The 25,616-nt window shown below is 54.2% G+C and overlaps 1 protein-coding gene and 1 long non-coding RNA gene across 4 annotated transcripts in view; one reads left to right on the forward strand and one right to left on the reverse strand.

Moving 5' to 3' along the window:
• LOC125083931 (uncharacterized) overlaps positions 1-1,266 on the forward strand; it is a 71,653-nt gene extending 70,387 nt beyond the window's left edge. The window contains exon 6 of the long non-coding RNA XR_007122414.1: positions 1,185-1,266. This is a non-coding gene — a long non-coding RNA (uncharacterized LOC125083931). The remainder of the gene's footprint in view (positions 1-1,184) is intronic.
• Positions 1-25,616, reverse strand: part of PAX5 (paired box 5) — a 191,637-nt gene that overhangs the window by 6,987 nt on the left and 159,034 nt on the right. For all 3 annotated transcript variants that reach the window (XM_047700944.1, XM_047700946.1, XM_047700945.1), the window contains one exon: positions 2,310-2,396. In XM_047700944.1, the coding sequence (XP_047556900.1) occupies positions 2,310-2,396 (87 nt within the window). The remainder of the gene's footprint in view (positions 1-2,309; positions 2,397-25,616) is intronic.

Here is a 25,616-nt window from a genome sequence, read left to right on the forward strand (position 1 = left end):
AGAGCCAACTGGCCACAGCAGGAGGGCTCCCCAACCCTGGTAGTGTGGCTGGGTGATGTTCCCCACCATGTCCCTCTACACCTGTGTCTGGTCCTCCTGGAGATTCTAGAAGCCCCAGTACCCCTTAATAAATTGGTTTTCTGCTTCAACCAGCCAGAGTGGATTCTGTGATTTGCAACTGAAAGCCTGACAGATAAATACAGTAACCTGGCTTTCAAAAATTGGTCAGAGCTGTTCTCATCACGTACACGGTCTGAGTATTCAGGCCCCTCTAGGCTTCCTATGGAGGGACAAGGCCTCTTTTCCTGGATGTTGTGCTGTTCAGACTTCATTGGTCAGGGAGAATAAGAGTACCACATCATACCCTGGTTATGAATATAAGCTCCGGGGTCAGGGTAACCGGAGTTTGAGTCCTCATTCTGCCACCTGCAGGCTGTGTGACCACGGCTAAATTATATATCCTTTATGAGCCCACTGTCTTGATCTGTATAATAGAGATAATAGTATGCACTCCCTTGGGCTGTTGAAATGATAAAATAAGGTAACCCACCTGAAGAGTCTTCCCCAGTGCCCACACAGTGAGCTGGTACTCATTTAGATGGACGGAGTTTTAGTTCTTCCTCCTCTCCATAGTGGCTCTGGCCCTCTTAAGGCACTGACCACCTCCCTACACAGACATACATGCCTGAGGCTCTCTCAGCACCAGCCTAGAGGCTCCCTGAGACAGAGTCCTCATCTTTCCCTACCAGGCACGCACAGCCCATGCCTAACACCCAGGCATGTGAACTGCCTGCCCTCCAGCGCGAGCAGCGAAGGCCTCAGATGCCACCCAGCACCAGCCTCCCCTTGCCGTCCGCTTGGGCTCCAGACCCAGCCTCTGCCCCTGCCCCTCTGAAAGACTCTGGTTCGTGGAGACTGTGGTTAGCCTTTGCCCCCTAAGACTGACAGCTAGGTCAACTCAGAAACCAGGGCCTCTCCAAGCAGTTGTTTCAGGAAAAGCATTAGGTAAATGGAGACATGGTTCAATACTTAGAATTGATTTTTATCAAAATCAAAAAAGTCTACAGATCAGCCCATACAGGAGGCCAAAGTAGTAAGATCCCAATCATCTATAAAATGAAATCTCTAGGCTTAGGGACCAGGATTAGTAACTGGTAGTAATCGTTCTTTATTGTACCCGCAAGGTTTGCATGACCCACCAGAAGGCTCTGGGCAGCTGGAGGCCCAAGTACACCGATGGGGGGCGGCCAGGAAGGGATGGTGTCTGTCACGTGTATGCCCTCGTCCTCTAATCACAGACCCATGACCTGGCAACTTGAGTCCAAAGGGACCAGGTTCTTGCTTTTTCAAAATCTGTTTCCCAGTCCTGAAATAATCCAGGATCCAGGAATTAATAGGTTCTACTTAACCTGGCCTTTCAAAGCTGGACAGACAAGCCTGGGTGATCTCTAAGGCGCATCCTGACTGTGTGGGAATTCCTCGGCTAACTGCTGGGGCAGGATCCATGCTGCTGCTTGAGGCTCATTGGCTAGCTCTGCCCCCAGGTGGGGAGTGACATCTGTGAGCCCTGGCCCCTGCTTAATGCTCCAGAACCTCCAGCTCCCATTATCACTCACCAGCTGGTTTCATGTCAGCTCTTTTTGGCCTTTTGAGGGCTGAGTTAGCCCTGCTTGGTCTTTGCAGGGGCACACATATCTCCGATGATATACACAGATCAGGCTGGCCCCAGCAATGGATAATCTGCCAGCCTGAGGCCTGGGTAGAGGTGGGACACCAGCTGAGCTCAGAATGGCAGGAAGAGGAAGGCCTTTGGGCACAGGGCACTCAATTTCCCAATGGAGTTGACTCTGCTGAAGTCCATGCAGACATCACTAATCAATCACTAAGCCTCAGAGTCCTTATCAAGATAGGTAGTCACTACTAATCAATCCAAGTTGGCCTCCTTGCTGCCTCTTAGAGATTTCTCACCAGAAGATTCAATGATTCTTAAGAAATATGTTGCTCCTGGGCAGGTACTTTTTCTACACTTCCCCCTTTCCTTCAACGCTTCTTTTTCTCTGTTTCCCTTCTCTGCCATTTTCCCTTATCTGCCAAAACATCTTGGGGAGGGAGGGGGGCTCGATTAGAGCTAGAGTGGTGTTTACTGTCTGAAGCTCCCATCACAACTCCTGGCTAGCACATATCTGACGCAAGCTACCCACCCCGACTAAGGGACCAGACCGCAGGCTGTCAAGGGACCCTGGCCCAAAGAGAGTCCTAATGTGGCAGCTGATGGCCCTGGGGCCCCACAGGCTTCTACCAGTACTCACCGAGCAGCCCCGGGTTGGGGAACCTCCAGGAGTCGTTGTACGAGGGATACTGAGGGTGGCTGTAGGGGCTCCCGGAAAACTCACTCCCTGCATGTGGTAGGCGGAGAGAGAAACAGGAACCAAATGTCAGGTCAGGTTTGGAAAATGCCAATGGCATTTGCCTCTTACAGAAACGGCAGGTACTCTTCATAACCAATAAAGGCCGTTCTGGCCCATGTTCCTATCAAGCGGATGGCTAACACAGGCCTTGTTTCCCCCTGTAACATTTTCCTTAGCAGAGGGAGTGAGTATCAGCCTCTAACATGCATACCATGACACTACTGTGTGCCAGGTGTTCCCTGGGGATATCGGACCATTTTACAGGTGAGAAAACCGATGTCCAGGATTGCTCACAAAATGGTCTTGACCCAAGTTCAAAGCTGCAGACCACCTGGCTCTCAGCCCTGACTGAGGCACTCCAGTGCCCCAGTGTGGTTTCAGTTTCACTGCCCGGGTGTTTCCTGAGTGGCTCTGGACTGAGAAGCAAAGGTGACCTCGGTTCTAGTCTGGCCCTCTGTGTTGTGAATCCAGAGGGGGCTGCTCTCAGGGCCCTGGTCTACCGGGGAGGATGAGACAGATGCTCAGGTCCATGCCAGGAGAAGGCAGACAGCACTTTGCTGAGAAGGCTGGGGAGCACAGCAGAGGGAGTGTGTCGGGCCTTCCAGGCATTGGGAAAGGGGCCAAGGTTTGCTGCTGGGATGCACAGGCAGAAACTATGAACTGTGTCAGGGTAGGGATGGCGTTGGGGAAAGGCAGCGCAGCAGGACTTGAGGACGGCTCCCTCTGGCCCCACTGCTGCTCACGGGGCCCTGCTTCTTGTGTCCGGCACTTCCCTGTGCTCCTTCTTCAGCCCCCAGAGAGCCTGTTTATCACCAGCCAGCCCTAGGAAAGGAGTCCAAAATTCCTGCCCGCAAACCTTGCTGCTTTGGCTCTGCCTGTCTCCTCCCTGTGCCTGGGATTCCCAGAGCACCTGGTTTGGACCTCACTTAAAGCGGACACCACAATGACTGGCCCAGTTGTGTTGGCAGCTGGCTGGCGAGAGGCTTTGTAAGCCACCGGTTACAGAGCATGTGGCCCCTCCCTGGCAGTGGTGACAGGAGTTACACAGCCTCAGGAGACCACCCTCAGCCCAGACATGCTTCCGTGGATTCCTCTCAAGGATGCCAAAGGGCAGGAGCCTCCAGAAGGACCACCCAGAAGGCAGGACCTAGAGCGCTGCTCTTTCCTCAGCATCCAGGCCCAGATGTAGGGTCCCTGGGGCTCCACCAGGTAGGGCAGAAACAATAAGGGAAGCCCGAGGGGCCAGCTGCTCCCACCCCCTGGGCCCACCTGGCCCCCTCCCCATTTCTATAGGCAACCACCGGCGGAGCACATGCACACACACGCGCGCACACACACACGTGCTCCTCCTCAGGCCTCTCTGGGGGCCACTCCCAGCCTGACAGGCTGAGCCTTCCAATTCTCTGTTTTTTATGCCTCAGTGGTCAGGGTGTCAGGTTCCGGCGGAGGGAGGGAGAGCATGGTGACAGAGCTGGGCCGCAGCAGCCTAGGCTCCGCATATCCATCAGTGCCTCCTCCTCCTCCTCCTAGGGGCCAGGGTGGGGGGATCAGAGAGACCGAGCAGCCTGGAGAAGGGGGACAGTCACCCTCCTCTCAGGGCTCCAGGCTGCCCCATCAGAGGCACTTCCTGACAGCATTGTGCCTGGGCCCAGAGCACCAGGCTATGCTGGCAAAGGCTGTCTCTGCTTCTCCTTCTAGCAACATCATGCCTGTCTGCCAAGCTCAGCTCCAAGGCCGCCTCTTCCGGGAAGCCCCCTTGATCTCCAGCCCCTCAGAAATGCACGTCTGGGATCCATTCAGCTGAAATTAACTGTGTCTGTGTTACCCACCCTGCACCCTCCACCACCTGGCCCCCAAACTGGCTACTTTTTGCTCTGGGAAGCCCCCTCTTTAGACGCACCCCATTTCCCGCAGCATCCCACAGCACCTACATGGGAGTCTCCTGTGACGTGGGAGTGTCTGCCCCACAGGTCTGGGTCTGATTCTCCTTGGATCCTGTGCGCCAGTCCCCACCCCCCACGCCCCCCCTGTAATGACACCCCATCCACAGCAGACGGTCGGGATCTGGGGAGAGCCTGTAGTCACCTGCCTCTACCGGATACACGACACTCCTGCACATACGTCTGCATGGCGCCCTCCCTCACTTCCTTCTAGGCTTTGCTCCAGTTTCATCTCCAGACCACTGAATTTAAAATGGAACCGTTCCACCCCATCCTTCTTTCCTGCTTTATTTTCTTCCACAGAACTGATCATGACTCAACATCTCTTTTGTGCTTATCCTGTGAATTCTGCCTCCAGTATGATGGACGCTCCATGGGGGCAGGGAGTTCCGTCTGTCAACTTCACGTCCCCATCCCACTGTCTAGCACAGGGCCTGGCGTCTAGCAGTCACTGAGAATGGTTTGTTGAATGAATGAAGAGGTGTGCCTCAGTCCTCCAGGGACACAAATGATGACAGCTCTCGCTGCTTCTGCTATTAGTACTGTGAGCCGGGGCTGTGTGGAATGCCTACTGCATGCCAGGATTCAAACCGGTTTATCTGACCTACTAGTGGCTTCCACTCACAACACTGTCCTGCTCCTCAGTGGAAGATGAGAGCCCCCGGGGACCCCCGCCCAGTGAGCTGAGTGGGGACTTTGTGGGCATCCTCAGCCCGCCCTGGGAGAGTGAGCACTCAGGGTAAGGGCAGCTTCCCCAGCTCGGGGCCCGAGGCTGACCTGTGGGAGTGGTCCGGCCACCTGCTGGACACATGAGATGTGGGGAGGCCAGGTCCTCAGATACCAAGACGGCTGCTTGTCTAGAGACCTGGCCTAGTCCTGAACCCAAAGGTGGCCGGAAAGCCGCAGACTCTCTAGGTTCAAGCCCACAGGCTACCATTGAACCCAGCAGTCCCTAGGCAGTGTGGCACAAAGGCTGGGAGCAAGGTCCCTGGAGCCAGACTATCTGGATTTAAATCCTGAGTGTGCTTCTTCCTAACTCTGTGACCTTGGGCGGATCATTCAGCCTCTCCGTGCCTCAGTATCTTCCTCAGTAAAGCAGGAGTAATTAACAGATCCCACTGCGTGTGGTCACTGTAAAGGCTGAACGGGTGATGATACACAGAGTGCCCAGCACACGGTGAACTCTCAGCAAATGTCGGCCATGACCATGACCTGATCCCGCTCGCCAAAGCTTCTCTGGCATTCAGAATCTAATCTAACCCTCCTGACCGTCCCATGAAGCTCACAAGATAGATGCAACTGTCTGCATTTTCTATGTGCAGAAATGGAGGCTCAGAAGGGTGGAGGGACTCCGAGTCTGTCCCCTCCCTGCCGCCAGCTCAGGACCCTCTTCTGTGACCCTGCCTTCCCATCTCAGGCCTGTCTCCTTTTTTTTAACAGTCCCTTCTTGTCCACTGAGCTTGGATTTCACTTCTCCCGGGTCATCTCCCCTGCTTCAGATTCCCACACTCATGACACCCAAGGAACACTCACCTTCTTAGAAAAATGAATCCTGTCCAACTGAGAGAAGGTCTGGGGAAAGCACTGGGGGACTTTCTGGGGCTCCTGGGAGCATGTGAGCCAGGAGAGACAGGATTTTGATAGGCAGAGGGAGCCAGTCTTTCCCAGGCACAAGCAAAGGGCTGGGGTGGGACTGGTCAAGAGTGCGACCCCCTGCATGTCCAGGTCATTGTGAGGCCTGGCAGAGGCATGCCCCAGAGCAGAACTGGGGGGCAACAATATCATGCTTTTCTCCCAGTAAAGCTGGGACCCAGGGGAGCCTAGGGAGTGCCAGGATCTGGAGCATGGGCTGGAGAAGGTGAGCCTGTGGTCAGGGAAACCAGCCAGGTGACTGCTGCTACAGTCTAAGCAGGAGGGGACAGGGGCCTGGGAGGCAATGTTCGATGCTCTTCAGGGCGGGAAATGGAAGCCCCTCTTCGGGCTCATTGTTAGGACCCCCTGCAGTACTGCTAGCTGGCCTGACACAGCGACCACACAGCAAACCCCTTCCCAGATGGGAGTCACACTCGAGGTGAGCACAGCTCAACGCATAAACCTGTGGGATCGCTGTGGCACACACCTGGAACTAATGGAACATCGTGTCAGCGGCACTCACAGACCAAGATGAACTCCTGGTTTAAAAAATAGGTAAATACCTTCTCTTATGACCATCCAGCACCGAGGACAGCATGGGCCCCTTGTTTCTGTCCACTAACCGATCCATGCTTTTGGCATCTCTCGAAAATACCAGCCCCTTAAGCTGGACAACCTTTTCTTTGTGCATTAATAGAAAAGTTTCTGTGAGGCAGACTGGGATGCCAGCCCAGTCTGGGCAGCTGTCACTCAGTGGACAGTGAGGCTGTCATCTGGAAGGCACGGCACATGGGCCCTCCTCAGAGACAGCCCCCGGGCTGTCTGGAGTTGGCCACATATGGGCCCCTAGGGACTGTCACCAACAGAACATGTCATCATCGTCTCCATCCCCAGCCTCCTGGGAGGGAGCAGTCCCGAGGGGAAACCAGGACTGCAGTGAGAGCAGACCTGGAGCCAGCACTGCCGGTGCCCCCCCCATATGATGCTGTGGGAGCAGAAAGCAGGGAGAGGTCCGGGAAGGCGCGCCCACAGATGGGTGTGGGCGTTCCTGTGGAAGGGCTGGGCACAGCAAGGGCTCTGCGCTCAGCCCTCCGTCTACTGGCTGTGTGGCCTTGGGTGAGTGAGTGAATCTCTCTTGGGCAGAGTCTCTTCATCTTGAATACGGACCCACACATAGGATTGGTGGGGGGGGGGCGGGTGGAAGAGAACTCCCCTCTCCCCCTACCCAGGATGCTGAGGAAGCAGGAGAGAGGGGGAGGCGGAAGCACCTCTTCTAAAAACTGCGAAGGCCCCAAAAGAAATTGTCCAGCTCTCATGAGTTCTTGGATATGCAGAAGAAAGCCCGCACTGAGTTTAGGGGTGGAGTTTTAGAGGCCAAAGCGCTGTGTGTAGGAAAGGCCCTGGATCCTGGGCAGTTCTGTTCTGGGGAGGAGAAAAGGGCAGCAATGGGAGCTGTGAGCAGCCCCCGTGTGGGGAGCGTGGGGGGTGAGGGACATTTACGTGGGTGTCAGGATTCCCATTTTAAGTTGTTCCTCCCAGGGGCTGTAACCAACCACCATCTCAGATACATTTGGTAAAACCAACTCGGTTGGTGTTTTCTTCCTACGGGGGAATCACATGCGTTGGCTGAGTGCAGGGTCTGGGCAGCCAGCGAGGCTGAGATGAAAACATGTGGTCTAAGAGCACCAGAGCCCACAGAGCCTGAGCACTGGGTTATGTCAGGGAGCCACCCCTGGCCACGTGGCAGCAATCTTGGGGAGGACAAATGACTTTTCCATGAGGCAGGGAACAAGGGTTTGATCCAGCTTACTTGAGCTCAAGGTCCAGAAAGTCCCAGCTGGCCGTGGTGGGCACTCTGCACTGGGTAGAGGAGAGCTGGGGCTGGGGAGCAAGTGTATGAGCTAAAGCCAGGAGTTGGGACCAGGCAGATGGGGCATGATGGGACCCAGGGGCACAGGAGACAGACTCCCCGCTCCTCGGCGGCCGGCAGCACGGCCCAAGAACAGAGGGCTGGCCCCCTTGCAGGCTCGTTCCAGGGCCACAGCCACGGGTGAGCTCCACCGTTCACTCCTACCCAGAGCTGTCTACTGGGGAGAAGACGACAAAAAAATGGCCTTTGGAGTCAGACCCATGGTCCCGGCCAGACTCTGTCACTCATAGGCTGGGTGGCCTTGGGTGCATGAATTTATCTCTTAAGTCTCAGTTTTCTTGTCTGTAAATGGAGGGGAAGGAAAACTCTACTTTTGAAGCTTGTGAAGATCACAGGATTTACCAGTTACAGATCTTTGCAAGCCCTCGTGTGGGGAGGACTTGGTGCCTTCTCACCACTGATGGTAGAGAAAACGTTGTCTTTCCTGCTCCCAGCCCAGACCCTCTGACCACCACCCTGACTGCTGAGAGAGGCCCCTGACCCACAACTTGAAGGTTCTTCCAAAGCCATTAAACAGAATAAAGCTGAGGAATGTGTGTTCTTTCCTCGAAGACTCAGGAAGAAATCAGAGGCTTAAGAAATTTAGGATAAATGGTAGATTTCCCCAGAACAGTGATGTCTTCCAAATAAATAAAAACGAGAGGTAAAGATCAATGAGGTCACTATAAAGGACTGATTAAAATGAAAAGTTTTTTTTTTTATTTTAAGGCAGCTTTCCTGGAGATTCCAGGGCCAGGGAAATTGTCAGAGATCAGAGCTGTTGTGTTTCTCCTTTGCTAAAAGCTCAGAGATGGCAAGAAAGTCGAAGTTTCCTAAAATTCTCAGAAGTGACAGGTAAACCGGCTCAGTGTAGCTCTTAATTAACCCAAAACGACACCTGCCAGATGATGGGGATTTGCAGCGCTCGCCAGGGGCCGACCCCATCTGCAGATGGTGGGCTCCCACCTCTGCTCGAGACCTTGGCCGGCTGTAATTAACACACGGAAAGTCTTTCAAAGTGACTTCGCAGCCAAGTTCTATTTCTGAAGGATTGAAGCTGGGCTTAGAGAGAGAAGCTTTGCAGAGGAGGAGGAGGAGGAAGGAAAGATGGGAAAAGGACTGTGAGATTTTCTCCAACTCCTCCCCATGGCCCTGGAGAACCTCGTGACGGGCCACGGCTTGGGGTCGGCGGGTAGTCTGCGCGCGTGGCTGTCTGTAGCTAGAGAGACGACAACTACAGCACGCCACACAGGACCCAACTTTCAAATGTAGAGGTATTAGGTACAACTGTATATGCATTATGTTACTGTTTTAGGTGTTACAGGTGTAACATACATGTATATAGATGCATACGCGTACACAGACATATACATATATACACATGTGTATACATGGGTGTGCGTGGGGGTGGTGCATGCCCACACCAGATTCTGGGCTTCTGTCAAAGCCTCTTTGAGTGACTTCGAGCAAGCCCCTTCTCCTAAGACTCCGTTTTCTCATGTGTAAAGTGTATATAGCAGAGATTCGAACAAACAGCCTCAAACGTTTTCCAGCACTAAGGCTCTCCCCTTTCCTACCCTCAATGCACCCAACTCCCAAATGGGCCCCCCGGAAGGCCAACACTTCTCAATCTCCCTCTCTCCAGAACAAGACCTTCGTGGGCTCCTAACAGGGAGAGGAAAACCCGAGCAAACTCTGTAAAGGTCAGCTCTGTCAACCCGGACAGCCTGGCACACGGCATCGATCCCTTCCTGGGAAAAACCTCTTCTCCTACCAGCTCAAGCCAGCCACGAAGACCTTCAGAAAAACAGAGAAGAGAAAAACCGAGAGAGAGGGCAAGAGTGAGGGAGTGAATGCAGAATGTGTCTCCTTTCTGCTTCTCGGGAGAGCCATGGGCTTCAAAGCTGGGCGGCGGTGCTGGCTGGGCCCCCGTGAGCCTGGGCTCTGCTGTTGACTGGCTGTGAGGCGGCTATGTGACCACTGTGGACCTCAACTTGGTCCCCTGGAGACAGGAGCCCGTTGGGTCTTCAGCCCAATTCCTGCTGTCTCCAACCATGGGACCAGAACACAAGAACCCTACAGGGAACCCAAGGGAAACAACCCCACCATCACATTTACGACACATCCACTGTGGGCTCTGGGGCCCATCGGACCCCACTAGCTGGCCATCCATCAGAGGCAAGAACTGGAGCCTTCAAGCCGCCTAGAGCTGACCAAAATATATGCCCCAGTGTTTCCAAGGGGCAAGGGTGTCATCAGACACAAGTGAGTTGTGACTATTGTCCCCCGAGGCTGGCTTCCCATCTTTCTGTTCCAGTCTGGCCCCTGTAGAGATTTCCATTGGAGACCCCGGCTATGCTGAGGCATGTTTTTGAGCAGTTCTGGTTCCATTTTAATCTGTCCTCCTGCTGTGGTATTATTCCAAAGTCCCATTCCGTTGTCCTCATCTACACCCACAGCAAACAAGACAACGGGCAATGTACAAATGGCTCTTGCAGCCTCACTGGGGCGCAAGACAAGCCTGATTGGTGCGTATGTGTGCGGGGCCAGGAAGTCCCAGGTCTCTTGTGTGCCTCCCCCTGGGAGTGCCCACACGCAGCACAGTTGTGAGGAACAAGCCTGCGAGGCAGGGACCAGAAGCCCTGCTGTGCCATCCAAGCACCTGCAGGGTCTGTTCCCAGAGAGTTCTGAGCCGCACCTCCCACAGCCCCCTGCCCCAAAGGCCAATGGCCCTTGCCCACCCATATACTCCATGCGGCCCCTCTCCAGCCACGTATGCTGTGTCCTTCATCTGAAATGCCACCTTCCTCTTCCTTCTAAGTCCAATCTCCCAACTTGTCAAGACCCAGCTCAAATACCGTTTTCTGGATCGCACATCCCATTCCCCCACTTTCCCCTGAGCCCTCAGCCCCATGGCCCAGACTTTGGGGGGCAGGTAGTTGTGACCCCATCTCCATTCCTCTTGCTGAGTCTCCTTGAGAGCGGAAACCAAGAAGGATCCATGTGTGACCAACAGCTAGCACTGCTTGGCCAGCCCCTTCCAGTGTCAGACCAAAACTGCTCATGAGATCATGCTGGAAAAGCATTTCTAAAACTCTGGTTCTTGATCTTTGGTAGAACATGAGACAGAGACCGAGAGGGGCAGCAAAACACACTGAGAGGAGAAGGATGGAGTCTGGCAAGGACCAGGGTGCGGGTCCCGCAGGAGGAAAGGCAGGAGGCACAGTTGCTCTCCTAAGTGGCCAGGCCCCCTCCAGGCCTTGCTAGGCTGCTCTGACACACAATGACAGCACCAAGTCCGGCTCACTGAAATAGAGTTTAAGAGAAGTTTCATCATTGTGGTTTTGCTTTTGTGTTCTTAAAAAGCGCCAGCAGAACCCACTGATAGTTCTAGCTCAGAAGAGAGCACGACCCTACACTATTCCTTGGGGCCACAGCAGGGATGGAGAAGTGGGAAGGGTTGCTATTTCCTTACCACCCACGTGGCCATCAGAAGATGCTCAGTCTGGAAACCTGAAGGTTTTCCTTGAGTGACCTTGCCAGAAGCCCCCATTCAGGACCTAAACTGCTAGGCTCCTGATCCCACACAGTTCAGTTGGAATAACACTGAACTGTATTCCCAAGAGAATCCAGCTCACACACCAGTGATGGACATCTAATAAATGCACCAGGATTTCAGCAAATCTACCCAATTCAGCATTCACAGGGGCCCTAACTCCATTCAGAGCTCTGTGCTAGGCCTCCCGAAAGGGTCTCAGGCTCTGGATCTCCAGGAACTCCCTTCATCTCAGGGGTTTTTAGACCAAGAGCTAGAGATTTGGGTATGAGAAAAGGGTGAGGCATGTTTGGAAGCAGAGAGGAAGTTAGAATTTAGTCTAGCTGGGGTATCCGGGAGGGCTTCTTGTAGGAAGAGGCTGAACTGGGGGCCTCAGTGAACATTCAAGCTTCGTCATTGAGGGGGTTCCTGAACCCTGTCCCTGTGCCCCTCCTGCCAGCCCTGGCTGCATTCAGAAGAGTCCAAACATGTGCCCCTGTCACCGGGGAAGGGAGCCTAGGGACAAGGTCTCCAGCCCCTCCCAAACAGGAGGCCAGTTCAGCAGCACGTGGTGGGTCCTGGCTGGGACAGGTCATAGAGCCCAGCGATGCAATGGCTAACATAGCACACTGCCCAATAAACCCAGAAACTCTTTAACAGCTCGGAACCACGACATGATTTTTGCAAGTAATTGTGAAGCAGGGGGCCTGAGGCTCTACATGGGCAGTGGCTGTGGCGATGGTAAGTGAGGCGATGGGGAGCCTGGGGGCCGTGGCCTGTCACTCCCTATCTAAGCCCCTCAGCCACATAGCCAAGCGGCCTCGGAGAAATCACTTTACCTCTCGGAACCTGCGTTCCTTGGGTACAATGTGGAATTACAAGGCTCTCAGGACTCAATGCTATTGAAGTCCTGTGTAAATGAGAACGTGCTCTACAAATGAAGGGCTCTACAAACATAGAGCTCTTCGGTGCTTGACTCAGTCCTTGGTGCGCAGCACGTGCTCTGTGCGATTGCTAGAAGAATGGAGGCACTCGAGCTTGTTTTTTAATGAAAACTGTATTTCTAGGTAGTTTCCTCATATTTCAACAAGTGTCCCAAATGCTTGGTTGTAGAGAAAACCTTAAGCTAGGAGCTAGGCCCCTGATCTCATTCTGTCTCCACCACAGTGTGACAGTGTGACCTTGAACATGTCTCTTTCAGGTTCACACAGCCTCAGTTTCCCCAGATGGACAACGGTGGGGTGGGAAGGAGATAAGATTGGGTTCCAATCTTTCTGCTGCTAAATACTTTTTCATCCCGGACTCCTGTCCAAAGGCCCTTTGCTTACTTGAATAGCGAATCTAATGCCACGCCCCTTTAAAGTATTCTGTGAGACCTTTTTGGGGGCAGATCAACCATTTCCACCAGGCTGACTGTAAAGCCCTTCTTTCTGGCTCCCAGACTCAAAAAGTGGCTCCAGCCTCCTCCAGCTCAGGGATCAGAGGGTTGCCCTCTAGCCTCTGAGCACATTCCCAGAGCCTTCAGGGACTCCGTCTCTCAGCCCAACTTCAGCCCAAAGCAAACTTACTTTTCTGTGGCCTAGACCTTGGCCTGTCCCTGAGAACAGCCAGGGGTCCTCCTCAGAAGAAATCGCCTCCCCCTGCCGGGGCCCAGCTCAGTGCAGCGGCCCGAGCGTCCTGCCGCTGACTAATGAGAGGGAGGTGATGGTGTCATACCTTGCTGGGAAGTCACAGTGCTAGTCCCGACCTGAGCCTCCTGCCATCAAATTTTAATGCTGCCGCTGACATATTTATGGAAAGCCTCACCAAGTGTTTGCGAGGACACCAGACAAGATTTACCTCCACAATTACTACCACGATGCACAGGCTTTGCTGTGTGCTGGGAACCCGGAAGCCCAGAGGCGCTAGGCACCAGTGCGCCCGGAGGAGTCCGCTCAATTCCACGCGCCTTTCCTACCCCCAGCACGCGGGGCCTGGGGCGGCAGAGATGAATCAGACAGCCTGCAGTCTGGGGTGGGGGGGGCAGCGCACACATAAATTACACAGATCCTGGGTGGCTGGGGACCCCTTGGGGGGATACAGGTAAAGAGGCAGGCGAGGCTGAAGAGGGGGAGGGGAGTTCTTTCTCTCTCAGAGTCCCGGGTGAAGAACCAAGCCAAAGCCCAGGGCTCTGAGGGGTCATTCAGCTGCTTCACCTCTCCCGGTTGCTTCTCTGCTCCCCAGGCTCGCTTTTACCAGCCCCCATGCTGGCCTCCAGACTCGCAGCCCCCTCCTCCAGGACCTGCGCCCCCCCTCCCAGCCTCTCTTCTGCCCAGGAATGAGAGGCAGCCTCCCAGCTCTTCACCCTTCCTCACCAGCTCAACACACGCCTTTCTCTTTAAGGTGCGTTGCTTTCCCAGGGCAGAGCTGCCCTCGTGCAGGAATAATGGGCAGTGACCCAGGCCGGGAGTCCTCAAACCTTGTGGCCTATTAGCACCATCTGGGGAGTTCTGGAAAACCCAGAAGACCAGGTCACACCCCATCCTGGTTACACTGGAATCTCTGGGCTGGGGCCAGATGTAAGTATGTGTCCATGCTTGGGAGGGGACTGCCGTGTGCAGTGAGTTCGAGAACCCGTGGTGGCTACTCGAGTGCAGCCACATCAGCACCGCTGGGAAGCTTGTTAAAATGCAGCACCCTGGGCCCCGCTCTGGGCTCACTGAACCACAGTCTACTCTAGAAGATGATCCCCAGGTGGCTTGTCTGCAGTGGAGTTTGAGAGACCCTGCCAACACGCAAAGGAGTTTCCCAGCATCCTCAGGGGCACAGTAGTGTCTGGTCCCCAGCTCCTAAGGAGGCCAACTGCTAAGACCCTGAAGAAGGGCCCCCTGGTGTGGGTGAACACAAAGCGGGTCATGAGCAGCCACCATCATGCTTTGGCAAACTAGGTCGGGTGCTTGTTCTGTGCAGGGAGCTGAATCAGGACCTCCCCTTGGGCCCGTCCTCACAACTCCAAAGACCAGGAGGTAGTCTCTTCTCTACTGTAAACTCACCACAGCGAGGCTAGTGACTAGGTCAGCCCTGAAATTAGCTGTGCTGATAGAGATCTCTTCTTTCTTAAATCCAACTGACATGTCAACCCATGTCCTCTGTGACCAGCCCAGAGACCTGCTGAGAGGCGGCTTTGTGGGGAAAAACCTGGGGCCATGGGGGAGGAGGGGAGATGTCTTTGGGAGCCCTGGAAGAGTGGAAAAGCCTCCTAAGGGAGCAAATGCAGGGCTGGATGGGGGAGAACTACAGGCGTGCTGGGGAGGCGGGCCTGTGTCCATCTTGATGTGAGGCACCCAGCAGATCGTCTGTGTCCTTATTTATACACTAGATATTGACTGAGGACCTACTAAGTACCTGGCACTGTTCTAGACACTAAGGATACAACCATGAACAAAACAGACGAAAGACCTTGCCCTCACAGAGCTCGTATTCTAGTGTTGTACAGACAATAAACAAAACAATTAAGAATAAAGCATATAGCATACATTAAGGAAAAAAACGTAAAGTGGTGAAATTTTAGATAGAGTGAGTAGGGATGGCTTCACCAAAAATGTAACTTTTGAATGACAAGCTGAAGGGAAGTGAGAATCAGCTATGTGACCATCTGTGGGAAGAGCTCTCCAAGCAGAAGGACCAGTAAATGCAAAGGCCCTGAGGCACGAGTGTAGGCAGTGTGTTGGGAGACCAGTGAGGAGGTCTGTATGGATGCAGAGGAGAGTGAAGGGGAACAGGCAGAAGATGAGGTCAAGGAGGGAAGTGGGGAAGGGGACATGATATAGGACTTGAGCCTCTACTCTAAGTGAGCAAAACGGGGACATGTCCTGACTCAGATTTTGATGACTTACGCCAGCCGCTATGTTGAGAATGGACTGTGCTGAGAATGGCCGTGGAGAGGGCGGTAAGGAAGCTATTTGCAAATATCCTGAAAGACTGACCTATCTACAGAGTGGTCCTCTCTGGCCATTTAGAGTCTGACGTCACGAGGTTGAGAGAAGCCAGGCTGTGTGGCCATGGAAGCAGATGGTCAGCTGACCAAGGCCAAGGACACCTATGGAAGGAGGCTAGATGTAGGCCACTGGGTGGAAGGGAAAGTACCTGGCTCTCTAGGATATCAGGCCAGCCTCTTCCTCTCACTGAGTCTCCAACAAAGGTAATAACCAAGGGTCCCCGCAGGGTTGTGATGAGGATTTCAGGAGAGTATGCACATACCAACGGTGGGTAAACTGAGAAAGGAGGTGGTTGCAGGAAATGCCCTGGCCCTGTACTGCCACAGACCAGGAACGCAGCGGGGTGCTGCCCCCCAGTTCTCCACTAGGGGGAGCCTGGGCAATTCTTCCTAGAGCAGAAATGCAGTTTGCCAGCAGCCATCCTGTCTCACCCAGGGAATTTCAGACATCTCCAGGATGGCCTTGTAGGGTGGGAATGGATGTGCCCCTGAGCTGTCCTCATCGTGTCTGGGACCTTCTCTTCAAGAGCCCACGAACAGCAATTGAGAGATCAGTACATAGACCCCTAATGTTCCATGGGGCTCATGACCCGGGTCCCAAATAAGCAAACCAAAGACAAGGTGGAAAGGCGAAGCCACAGATGGCTGAAGGCGTGCAGTCTGAGGCCCACAAGCTAGATGACTTTTAGCTCACCCAGGCACACACCTGCACGTTTGTCTCATCTCTTGGTCCACCTGTTATTAAATGTGGCTTCTAAATCTTTCCTGAGCATCTGCTCTGTGCATGGTTCTGTGCTGAGCCAGGGGTGGGGCTGCCATGCAGCAGGGACTCAGGCTCATGAGCCCTCTTCTGCCCCCAGACAGCCAGGAGCCAGCTGGGGTCTGGGATTTCTCAGGGTCTCTTTTACCTCTGCATTTTTCTGAAGGCTCAAAGGCCCAATAAGAGTCCCTTCAAACAGACAAAGGGGCAGGGCCGCCATGTAGGAAGGAGTGGGCTATTCACTGAGTCAGAGCCACCGCCTGATCAGCTGAGTGGGGACTGAAATCCACCCTGCATCCTGGCATGGGGCTGCATCTGGCTCACAGGGAGGAAGGGGCAAGCGCCTGAGAAACAGCATGAGGGAACCCAAGGCTTGTGGCTCCCCCCTTTCTCCTGCAGCAGCTCCTTCATTCTGCTGTCACGGATCAGGAGGGGAACACAAGGATGGATGCAGACAGTCCACCCGGCTTCTCTTCCTTCAGGCCACACTTATTCAGCCCTGAGGAGGTGCCAAGCACAGTACGAGCGCCAGTCCCCTGCACGGTGGTGCCGTCATGCTTCTCTCAGAAGCAGAGCTGCTCTCAGGGTCCTGCACCTTCCCCTGTTAAAAGGGCTCTTGAGCAGGCAAGACGGGACTCTGCCCTAGCCCTGCAACTTGGGCGAGGTACTCTGCGTAAGCTGGGGCCTCAGCCTCCTCCTCCGTGAAACAGGGGAAGATCAACGGCAACCTGGTGGGGTCATTGTGAAGGGCACGTGGGTTGGGGTGAGCAGCATACAGAGGCTCTCACTAGACGGCACCTACTGTTAGACAGCAGGGCCTTCTATCTCTCAGCCTCCCGACAGCCCTGTGAGGAAAATCATAGATGCCCTGCTATAAAGACACAGAGCCTGCGGTCCGGAGAGGGGAATGAGACTTCCCCCACAGAGGATGGTAAGCTCGGAGGCAGGACGGAGGCCCAGGGGTGCAGAATCCCAGTCTAGAGCACCCTGCCCACAGCACACACCATCTGGCCTCCCCCAGTTCTCCATTACGGCTGAAGGAATTCCATGCATCATTTGCACAGAGATGTTCCAGGTACGGGGAGGGGGGGGTCCAGTGTTAAGTCAAAGAAGGGAGAGTAAGGCAGGATTTGAATTTGCCCCTTGTGGAGGCGCATGTGGGAGAAGGTGCCCAGGGTCCCCACTCTCAGAACCCACCTCCAGTGAGGGTCCCTGTGCCCCAACCAGACCCCAAGTTTGGGGGGGGTCAGAGCTCCACTCTCACTCTCCCGCACTGCCCCAGGCCAGCCAAGGCTGGTGGACCTGAGCCCTGGCCAGCTTCCCCCACCAACCCACCTGCCTACTTGCCTCCTTCGGCCAGCCGGCACGGTGGCAGGCCCGGCTGCTCCCTGGGGAGTCCGCCGCCAGGCCTGATGGCGCTGACGGAGGGAGGGAGGCCGCCAAGCTGTCAGTCTGGAGGTGCCCCTCGGAGCCCCTCCTGGCTGGAGCGAGGAGGGTGGGCCGGCGCCGGAGCTGGGCTGTCAGGGCCTTCACAGAGACGAGGCCGGAGAGGCGCTGCCTGACAGCTCGCCCACCGAATTAGGACCATTTGCATGCTAATTTCCAGCGCTCTAACGGGCTGGCAGGCTGGCTGGGGTGTGTAGAGTGTGTAGAGAGGGGCGCCGCGGCCTCCCTGCCCGCGATGGAACAATGCTTGACTGATCTAGCTGCGTTAACGAGCAAATTATGGTAATTTTGTTATTACAAATGCATAGAAATTTCCAAAGCGGGCAGCCATTCAGGGCAGCTCCCTGCTCCTCCCCACTCCTAAATACTGAGCCCCCTGTTTGTACACATGGGCCTGGCACCCACTTCAGGCATGGAGCTTTCCAGGGGCCAGGCATCCCTCGGAGCCCTCCTGGGGAAGCTGGCCACAGGCCAGAGCCTCCCTTCCTGTCAGCAGGCGAGCCCTCAGCTTCTGCCTCCCCCAGACCTCACCTTCTTGTCCCCCGGAGTCCCTGCTTAGTCCCTGGGCCTAGCAATCCCACAAACCGGCCACAATTGAGCAGGTTTCTTTCCATTCTGAGTAGAGTAACTTGGGTGATTCTCCCCACAGATGCTCCAAGGACTCAAGAAATGCAATTATTTCTGTGCCCTCTCTGTGAGCTGGGCTCAGCACCCAGGAAGAACAGAGGGACTATCTGATGAAAGAAGGGAGAGAGGGAAGAGGATAGGGAAGGAGGGAGGGAGGCAGGCAAGGAAGACCAGAACTTACCCCACAACTGCAGACAGTTAAGAGCCCCCAGCCCTGGGTCGCTTAGCGGTGCTGTAATTAATCTAAGACCCCGTCAGAGGAGTCTGTTTGCCGACTGGCGCCTGGCAAGCGCTCCTGGCATTTATAATTGTCCTCTGTCAAAAGTCACAATTTGTCCCAGTTTTTCTGGTGATCTTCTTCTTGATTAAAACTATGTTTTTGGAAGCACGCGCTGGAACGCATCCAGACAGACACTGTTTCCAGGAAAGTGAGCTCCTGCTCGCAGCCAGCAGCCTGGGCAGCTCCAGGTGTGGAGCCGGGCACAGAGCACCGGCTTGACGGCGGGACCTGTCAAAAGCCAGCCCACGAGCGAGCGGACGGGGGTGCACGGCCACAGCTTCACTCCCAGACCTCCACGCGGGACCCACCGGCCATCCTCCTGCTTTAGAACAGGGGTTTTAGGTTTGGGCCGATGTTGCTGAAAGGTCAAGAAGCGGTCTCAAACCCATTTTGGAAGTCAGTGGGGAATAAATCACCAATTATGGAGGAGCAGGGCACCGTGGAAGGTTCTGCTCCTGGCAGCCAAGGGAGCCCGAGCCAGCCGGGACCCGCAGAAGAGCAGGGGAGGCAGAGACCTAAATGCGAGTAGAGACTTTCTAACCTCAGCTGGGGTCGTGGCCAGATTTTTCTATTCATCTGATTTTCTAATTGGGTCACAACTTCCAGAGGGAAACTGAACCCAGGAAAAGAAAACAATCATTTCTTTTTGTCTAGCTGCCTGGCTCTGGGGGAAAAGCAGACAGCGGGAGGAGCTGGGGCCTTGGCCTGGCCTACAGGCCCCCGGCAGAAGCTCTCATGGGCCCAGACACAGGAACTGTCTCCATCCCAGGAGATGCCCTGGCAGCTGGCTGGGTCCTAGGGCTAGGGGAGAGATGTGGGCTCAGGAAGAACACGCCAAAGTGGGGGTCAGCTGGGTGGGAGTCCTGCTTCGGGTTGTTCTAGGAACCAGGAATACCAGGCCTGCCTGAGGTCAGGAGACAAAATGCTCTCTTTTCACTGCTTCGGTGAAAAACTGAGAGTGAGGCAGGTGGGGGGACTGGTATCTCCCCAGTAGGAACAACAGAGCAGGCGGCTACCACCGCAAGAAGGCCAGTCTGGCTCTTCCTCTGATTGGCTGTGGGACCCTGAGCAAGTGCTTTCCTTGACCTCATGGGCACACTCCCAGGCTGATTTCTCAGGTTCAGTCCAGCCCTGTCCATCCGTGGCAGAGGGAGCTGCAGCTACAGCATGTGCGGGGGTAGGGGGAAGACGTCCAGGCCTCTGCGGGGAATGAGTTAGCACAGAACACTCCCCACATGGCAGACGCGCCCCAGTCTAGACCTGGGCTCACTGCCTCCAGTGCTTTTCCTACAGGCAGAGTCCCCCAAAGCCAGGGGTGGGGCACACAGCTGGGGTCCCCACCGAGTCAGTGCCTTCCCGTTCCCTGCTTCACACCCCCACCACAAAATCCTGGGTCATGGCAGCTGGTACACAGCTGGTCTCCACGTTCGACTCCCTTGCGGCCATTTTCCCAAATGTCTCCAGCTTCTTCCTGGGGAGTCCTGTTTCCAGAACTCCCCCACTCAAAGTGCCCTCAGAGAGTCTGCGCATTGACAAAGCCCGGATGGAAAGCAAGTTCCAGGGACTGTGGGGATTTGCTTCAATCCAAGACTCCTGGGTACAGACAGACATGGCACCCCCTGCCCCCAACCCAGATCTGCTCGAGCACACCCTTCTCTAGAAAGTGCTTTCTAGATGTTAACGCAGTGTTTCTAAGAGTCTGACTCCAAACTGCAAAGTCCTTCCCTTGTCGTCTGGACTGGACCACCGCTAGCTGTGTGACCTGACGGGGACCACTCTTCCTAAGCCTCAGTTTTCCTCTCTATGAAATGGGGCTATGAACCATGCCCTCCTCACACCACAGTGTGGATCCTCTGAGATGACCCAGGAAAGAGGCTTGTAAATTGTAAAGATCTGTCCAGATGGTGGTTCGTATTCTTTGCATTGTTGTGAACAAGACCTCGAAATGGCCACAACTGTCACACATCTGAGCTGGCAGGACAATGCCCAAGGCATTTGTGACCTGGGATCGCTCTTTAGACAAAAGGACATGATAACACAGTTGTCATTTTTAAATTTCCCTTCCTGGCTCTTATCTCTCTTGCTCTCTTTTCCACTCCTTCCCTCCTTCTCTTTCTTTCAACCCTGGATCTACATCTCCCCGATTTGGGTCCTTTATGTGTGCCGTTGCACATAGACTCCTTATAAAGAAAATTCATTTGTTCAGGGTCACCGCGTGGTTTTTCATTAAAAACAAATTACCCGCATTCAGGGAGGACATCTGGGCTTCGCGGGTCCCATTAATGACTATATTTCCAGCCTCCCCGGCCCGGTTGGGCTCCCCTTGCCTGTCACCCCGCGTTCCTGGCCCCGGGAGGACAATGAGAGTGACAGTCAAGTGAAAGGGAAAACATGAGGGATGAGGGCGAGAGGCGAGTCCCCTGAGAGGGGAAGGAGGGAAAAGTGAAAAAAATAAATAACTCAAACAGAGGGTAACAAGGGCCATTGTCTCGGCGTCTTGCAGCCAGGAGCCAGAGCAAATATTGGAAGAAAGAGTGGGGGCACGGAAGCCAGGCCGAAGCTCTGTTTAATTACCCAGTTGGGCCCTATGCCCGGGACTCTCTGCTCAGGACAAGGTAGGGAGGGGCCTGTGCCTGATGCAAACAAATTCCACCCATCTCCACTGAGCGCCTACTGTATTCAGGGACAGAGCAGGTGGGGGATTCCGAGAGGGGCAACCAGTAGATGGGAACACTCCACCAACCGCAGCTCTGACCGAGGGGGACTGGGGTGTGCTCCGTGGAGAGTGGAGGCCCCAGGCAGAGGCTCAGAGGGGGAGGCGCGCAGAGGCTGGTTTCCTGTAAGACAGAGCATCTGACTGGGTGCCTAGAAGATGGGTCAAGCATGGAGAGGGGAAGAAGTGGAGTAGAAGGGAAAGTACTGGAATCTGAAGTGTGGTTCTCTGGTGTCCCAGCTGGGAAGAGCCTCTTCTGGGCCATAATGAGGTCTCTGGGTCAGGAAGGCCATCACAGCCCTGTCGGCGCACCAAGGAAACCAAGACTGTCTCCCGGGCCCAGAGCCCATTCCTTCCCTCCAGGGGCCCTAGGGGCTGGGTGAACTGGAGCGGGAGCGCCAGGTGCCAAGCCTGGCTGCTCCCCTCTTGGCTGTGCACCCCTGGCAAGGCGTGATACTTCTCTGAACTCAGCGAGCCTGCCCCTGAAGTGGCCACGACCCTCCAACCTCCCCAGGTGCTTTCAAGCTGTGCCCTGGGGTCATAGAGGTGCTCCTGTGACACCACCACACGGACAGGCGGGAGGCCCGCGGGTGGAATTAGCTCACGGGTGTAAGCGTTTCGGCCTCGTTAAGAAGCCTTTTGGGGAGCAGGTGCCAAGCCCTCCTGGCTCTCCGTGCCCCCAGAAGGCTCGGAGCACTGCCCGTGCTTCTCTGGAGAGACGCCCCAGGCAGAGTGACCCACAGGCTTAGAGAGGATGGTCCCGCCAACTGAGGGCTGACTGCAGATGAGGGCTGGTACATGGGGGCTGCAGATTCCAGCAAATCAAAGGGAGGAAGACGCAGACAACCCCAGCAGATTCAATCTGGCTTTTTGGAAGAACTCCAGTGTGTATAGAAGCAGAGCCTACCTTCCGTACTCACTGCCTCCCACCCTCGATTCATTCATTGTCCCCCTCCTCCCTCCACCTTCCACAGACCAACATAGGCTTCATCCTCAGTGACAAGCCCAAGGCAGACACTCATCTCTTCCTAGATTCCTCCCCTGACCTGGGATTAGCTACACCCCTAACCTCTTACATTCTTTGATGTGGACAGCATTTCACAATTTTACCAAAACTCTGCGACGTCAGCTTCAGACATGCCCGTCCCCCTCCAAGCTTCCTATAGAAAAATTCTGGAGCTCTCTATGCCTGATATCCCTAATCGAGGCTGCAGCCTCCCTTTTCTGTGCTCCCAGAGTCCCTGGGTTTATCTCCACGTTTGTCCCCCTAGATCCTTACCGACTTGCCCATCTGCACTACAGACTAAGAGCTTTTCATGGACAACAGCACGACTTTCACCTTTCTTTGCCTAGGTTTGTGCTTGGCCCATGCAAATAGTCAGTAAATGTTGGAAGGGAGAGAGAGAGACAGAGAAGAAAAGAGAAAAACTGGTAGATGGCTGGATGGTGGGCTGGCTGCTGAAACCTAATCAGCTCAAGGTCTCCCCATTTTTTAAAAAAAGATTTTAGTTATGTATTTATTTGTCAGAGAGAGAGAGTGCACAAGCAGGCAGAGAAGCAGGCAGAGTGGCAGGCAGAGGTGGAGAGAGAAACAGGCTCCCTGCTGAGCAAGGAACCTGACTAGGGGACTCAATCCCAGGACCCTGGGATCATGACCTGAGCCAAAGGCAGCAGCTTAACCAACTGAGCCATCCAGACGTCCCACCCCCCATTATTTCTTATGTTCAGTATGGTTCAACAGGACATCGGGTATCTCCCACACTGTTTCTTCCCAGACCCCCAAGTGTCTTCCTCTGGGGGCACCTCTCCCACCCACAGTACAGTACTTCACACATAAAGGTACCGCAGTGATACTTCTCACTCTAAAAATACAGAAGGCTGATTCTTATAATTTTGCTTCTGAGATTATGTAGCCACAAGCAATTTATCTAACCTATGGTTGGCTATGATTTCTCAGCAATTAAGATACAGATCAGGGAATCCTTGCCAAGTGAGAAAATCCAACTTAAAAGTTGTTTTCAAATGTAATGAAATTTTTATGAGCACTAAATTTAATAGTTAATGAAGTTAACATAATGTTACAATTTGCAGACCCTAAATTGAACATTTATTAATGCCAGTTTTCTGGCTTCCTTTTTAAATTTTTGAGGCAAAAATAGTTTCGGTTAGGCTTCAAATTGTTGTAAATTCCTGAAAACTCTTGGGCCCTTAGCCCACGACCTCTCAGGGACCCTGCATTCCCCATTACTGTCCCATAGAAAGTCCTGGCTAGGATGTCAGCCTCCTTCTTCAGGAGCCCCAGTGTGGTAGGGGCTAAGATACACTCACAGATAATGTCATAAAAACTAGGAGGAATGTGGGGTGCCAGGGTGCCTCAGTGGGTTAAAGCCTCTGCCTTCGGCTTGGGTCATGATCCCAGGGTCCTGGGATCGAGCCCCACATTGGGCTCTCTGCTTGGCGGGGAGCCTGCTTCCCCCTCTCTCTCTGCCTGCCTCTCTGCCTACTTGTGATCTCTGTGAAATAAATAAATAAAATCTTAAAAAAAAAAAATAGGAGGAATGTTAGCCGGAAAAAGTGGGCTGGGCCCTAAGCCTCCAATGGGTAGATTATTGGAGCCGGAAAAAGTGGGCTGGTCTGAACCTTGGACACTGTGGGGCACTGGCTCTTGCATGGGCCCTTCCCTCCAGAGGGGCTCCTCCCAGCCTTTCCCTTCCTAGCCCAGCCAGCTGAGCCAGGCCCAAAGCACCATTTCCTTTTTTGCCCCAACCAGGACTCGACCCCTTAACCAGAGAGAACGGACACCCAGCCCATTAGCAGACCTTCAAGCAGAAAGTGGTCCTGGGAGGCAATGCAACAGGAGGGCTTACCATCCCTGGCGGCTTGGGAGCCGGGCTGCTCTGCCATGTACTGTGTGGCCAAGTGCTGAGTTTGACTCCCCTGGGACGCTCTGCTAGATCTGCCCTTGTCCCCTGAGGGTGTATGTCCTAGAACCTGACTCGGCCCTCAGGACTTAGGAGGATGAGGGCCCCAGGCCCAATGAGGCTGCCCATTCTCCTCAGGACACCCACACTTGAGGGCTGGGTCCCTGCACTCCTCTCTGAACCAAGCCGGGAACCCAACATCTTGGGGCTGGGAAGGCCGTGGACAGCCACCAGGTCTACCTGCCCTGCTTCTCTTCACCCCGTGCTCAGATGCCCTCCACCTGCTTCAGTTTCATCTAAAAAAAAATCCTGACTGTATCCCCCAATTTCCTAAAAAGGCATCATAATCCACAATTTGTTTTCGTTTTTCTTTTCTTTTTTTTAAATACCACTTGCAGAGGTACATCAGGGGGAAATGAAAAGTCAGGAACCCAGACACATGGTCTCCCTCACTTGTGACTAGTTCTCAGTAACCGCCATCAGAGGGAGTGGAGATGGGGACAGGCAGACACAGAGAAGCCCGCCCGGAGGGGACGACAGACGTCCTCAACTCCTGCTCCAAGCTCCCTGGTGCTGGATACTTCCTGGGCAGCCAGTGAGCTCCTGGCTCTGGGCAGGGCAGGCCTCCCCAGCTAGGATCCTGCTTGTCACCTGCACCTGCATGGCTGTGTGAGAAAGGTCTCCTCTCCTTAAGTTCCCTAAAACTAGATCGAACTGGCTTTGCAGGTGGCAGTTTGTCTGAGACTCAGTTCTCACTAACTGAAAACTCGGGACACCTGGGTGGCTCAAGCTGAGTGTCTGACTCGGTTTTAGCTCATGGGTCCTGAGTTCAAGGCCCAAATCATTGTCATCGGGCTTCCTGCTCAGCAGAGAGTCTGCTTGAGAGTCTCTCCCTCTGCCCTTCCCCCCACTCATGTGCAGGCACTCACGCCGGTGCTCTTTCTCTCACTCTTTTTCTCATGTAAATAAATAAATAAATAATTTTTTTTAAGAATAGCATTTAGATGGAACTAATCATGGTGACCTTTGCTGCTTCTAAAATTTGTCCTAAAATTCTAGAGTCTAAAGTCTGTAAGAACCCACCCTGGGGGCAGAGGCTCTGAAGGCTAGTCTTTGCCAGCACAGCGGTGTAGAGACTTGGCAGTGGGTATACAGGATGAACATATCCTGAGACCTCCCTGCCTTCAGCTCTACCTCTTGGAAGTCATTACCAAAGCACACAGGACAGCTCAGGGCCTTTGCTCTATCACATCACAGACCCAGACCTGAAGGAAACGTAGACGTATTTGCTGCTCACTTAACACAGACGTGGCAGGGCTCAGAGAACCTTCCAGTCAACCTGGGAGGTGATACCAGAAAGCAGAGGTGTCACAGGCATAGAAGTCCTAGAAGAGCAGGACCAGAAATCCTCTTAGGGAACATCGTATCCAATCTCCCCACCTCGTGCCTCCTGTTTTAAGAGAGAACAG

Source organism: Lutra lutra, chromosome 13 (genome assembly GCF_902655055.1).
Source record: "Lutra lutra chromosome 13, mLutLut1.2, whole genome shotgun sequence".
Classification (NCBI taxonomy): Eukaryota; Metazoa; Chordata; class Mammalia; order Carnivora; family Mustelidae; genus Lutra; species Lutra lutra.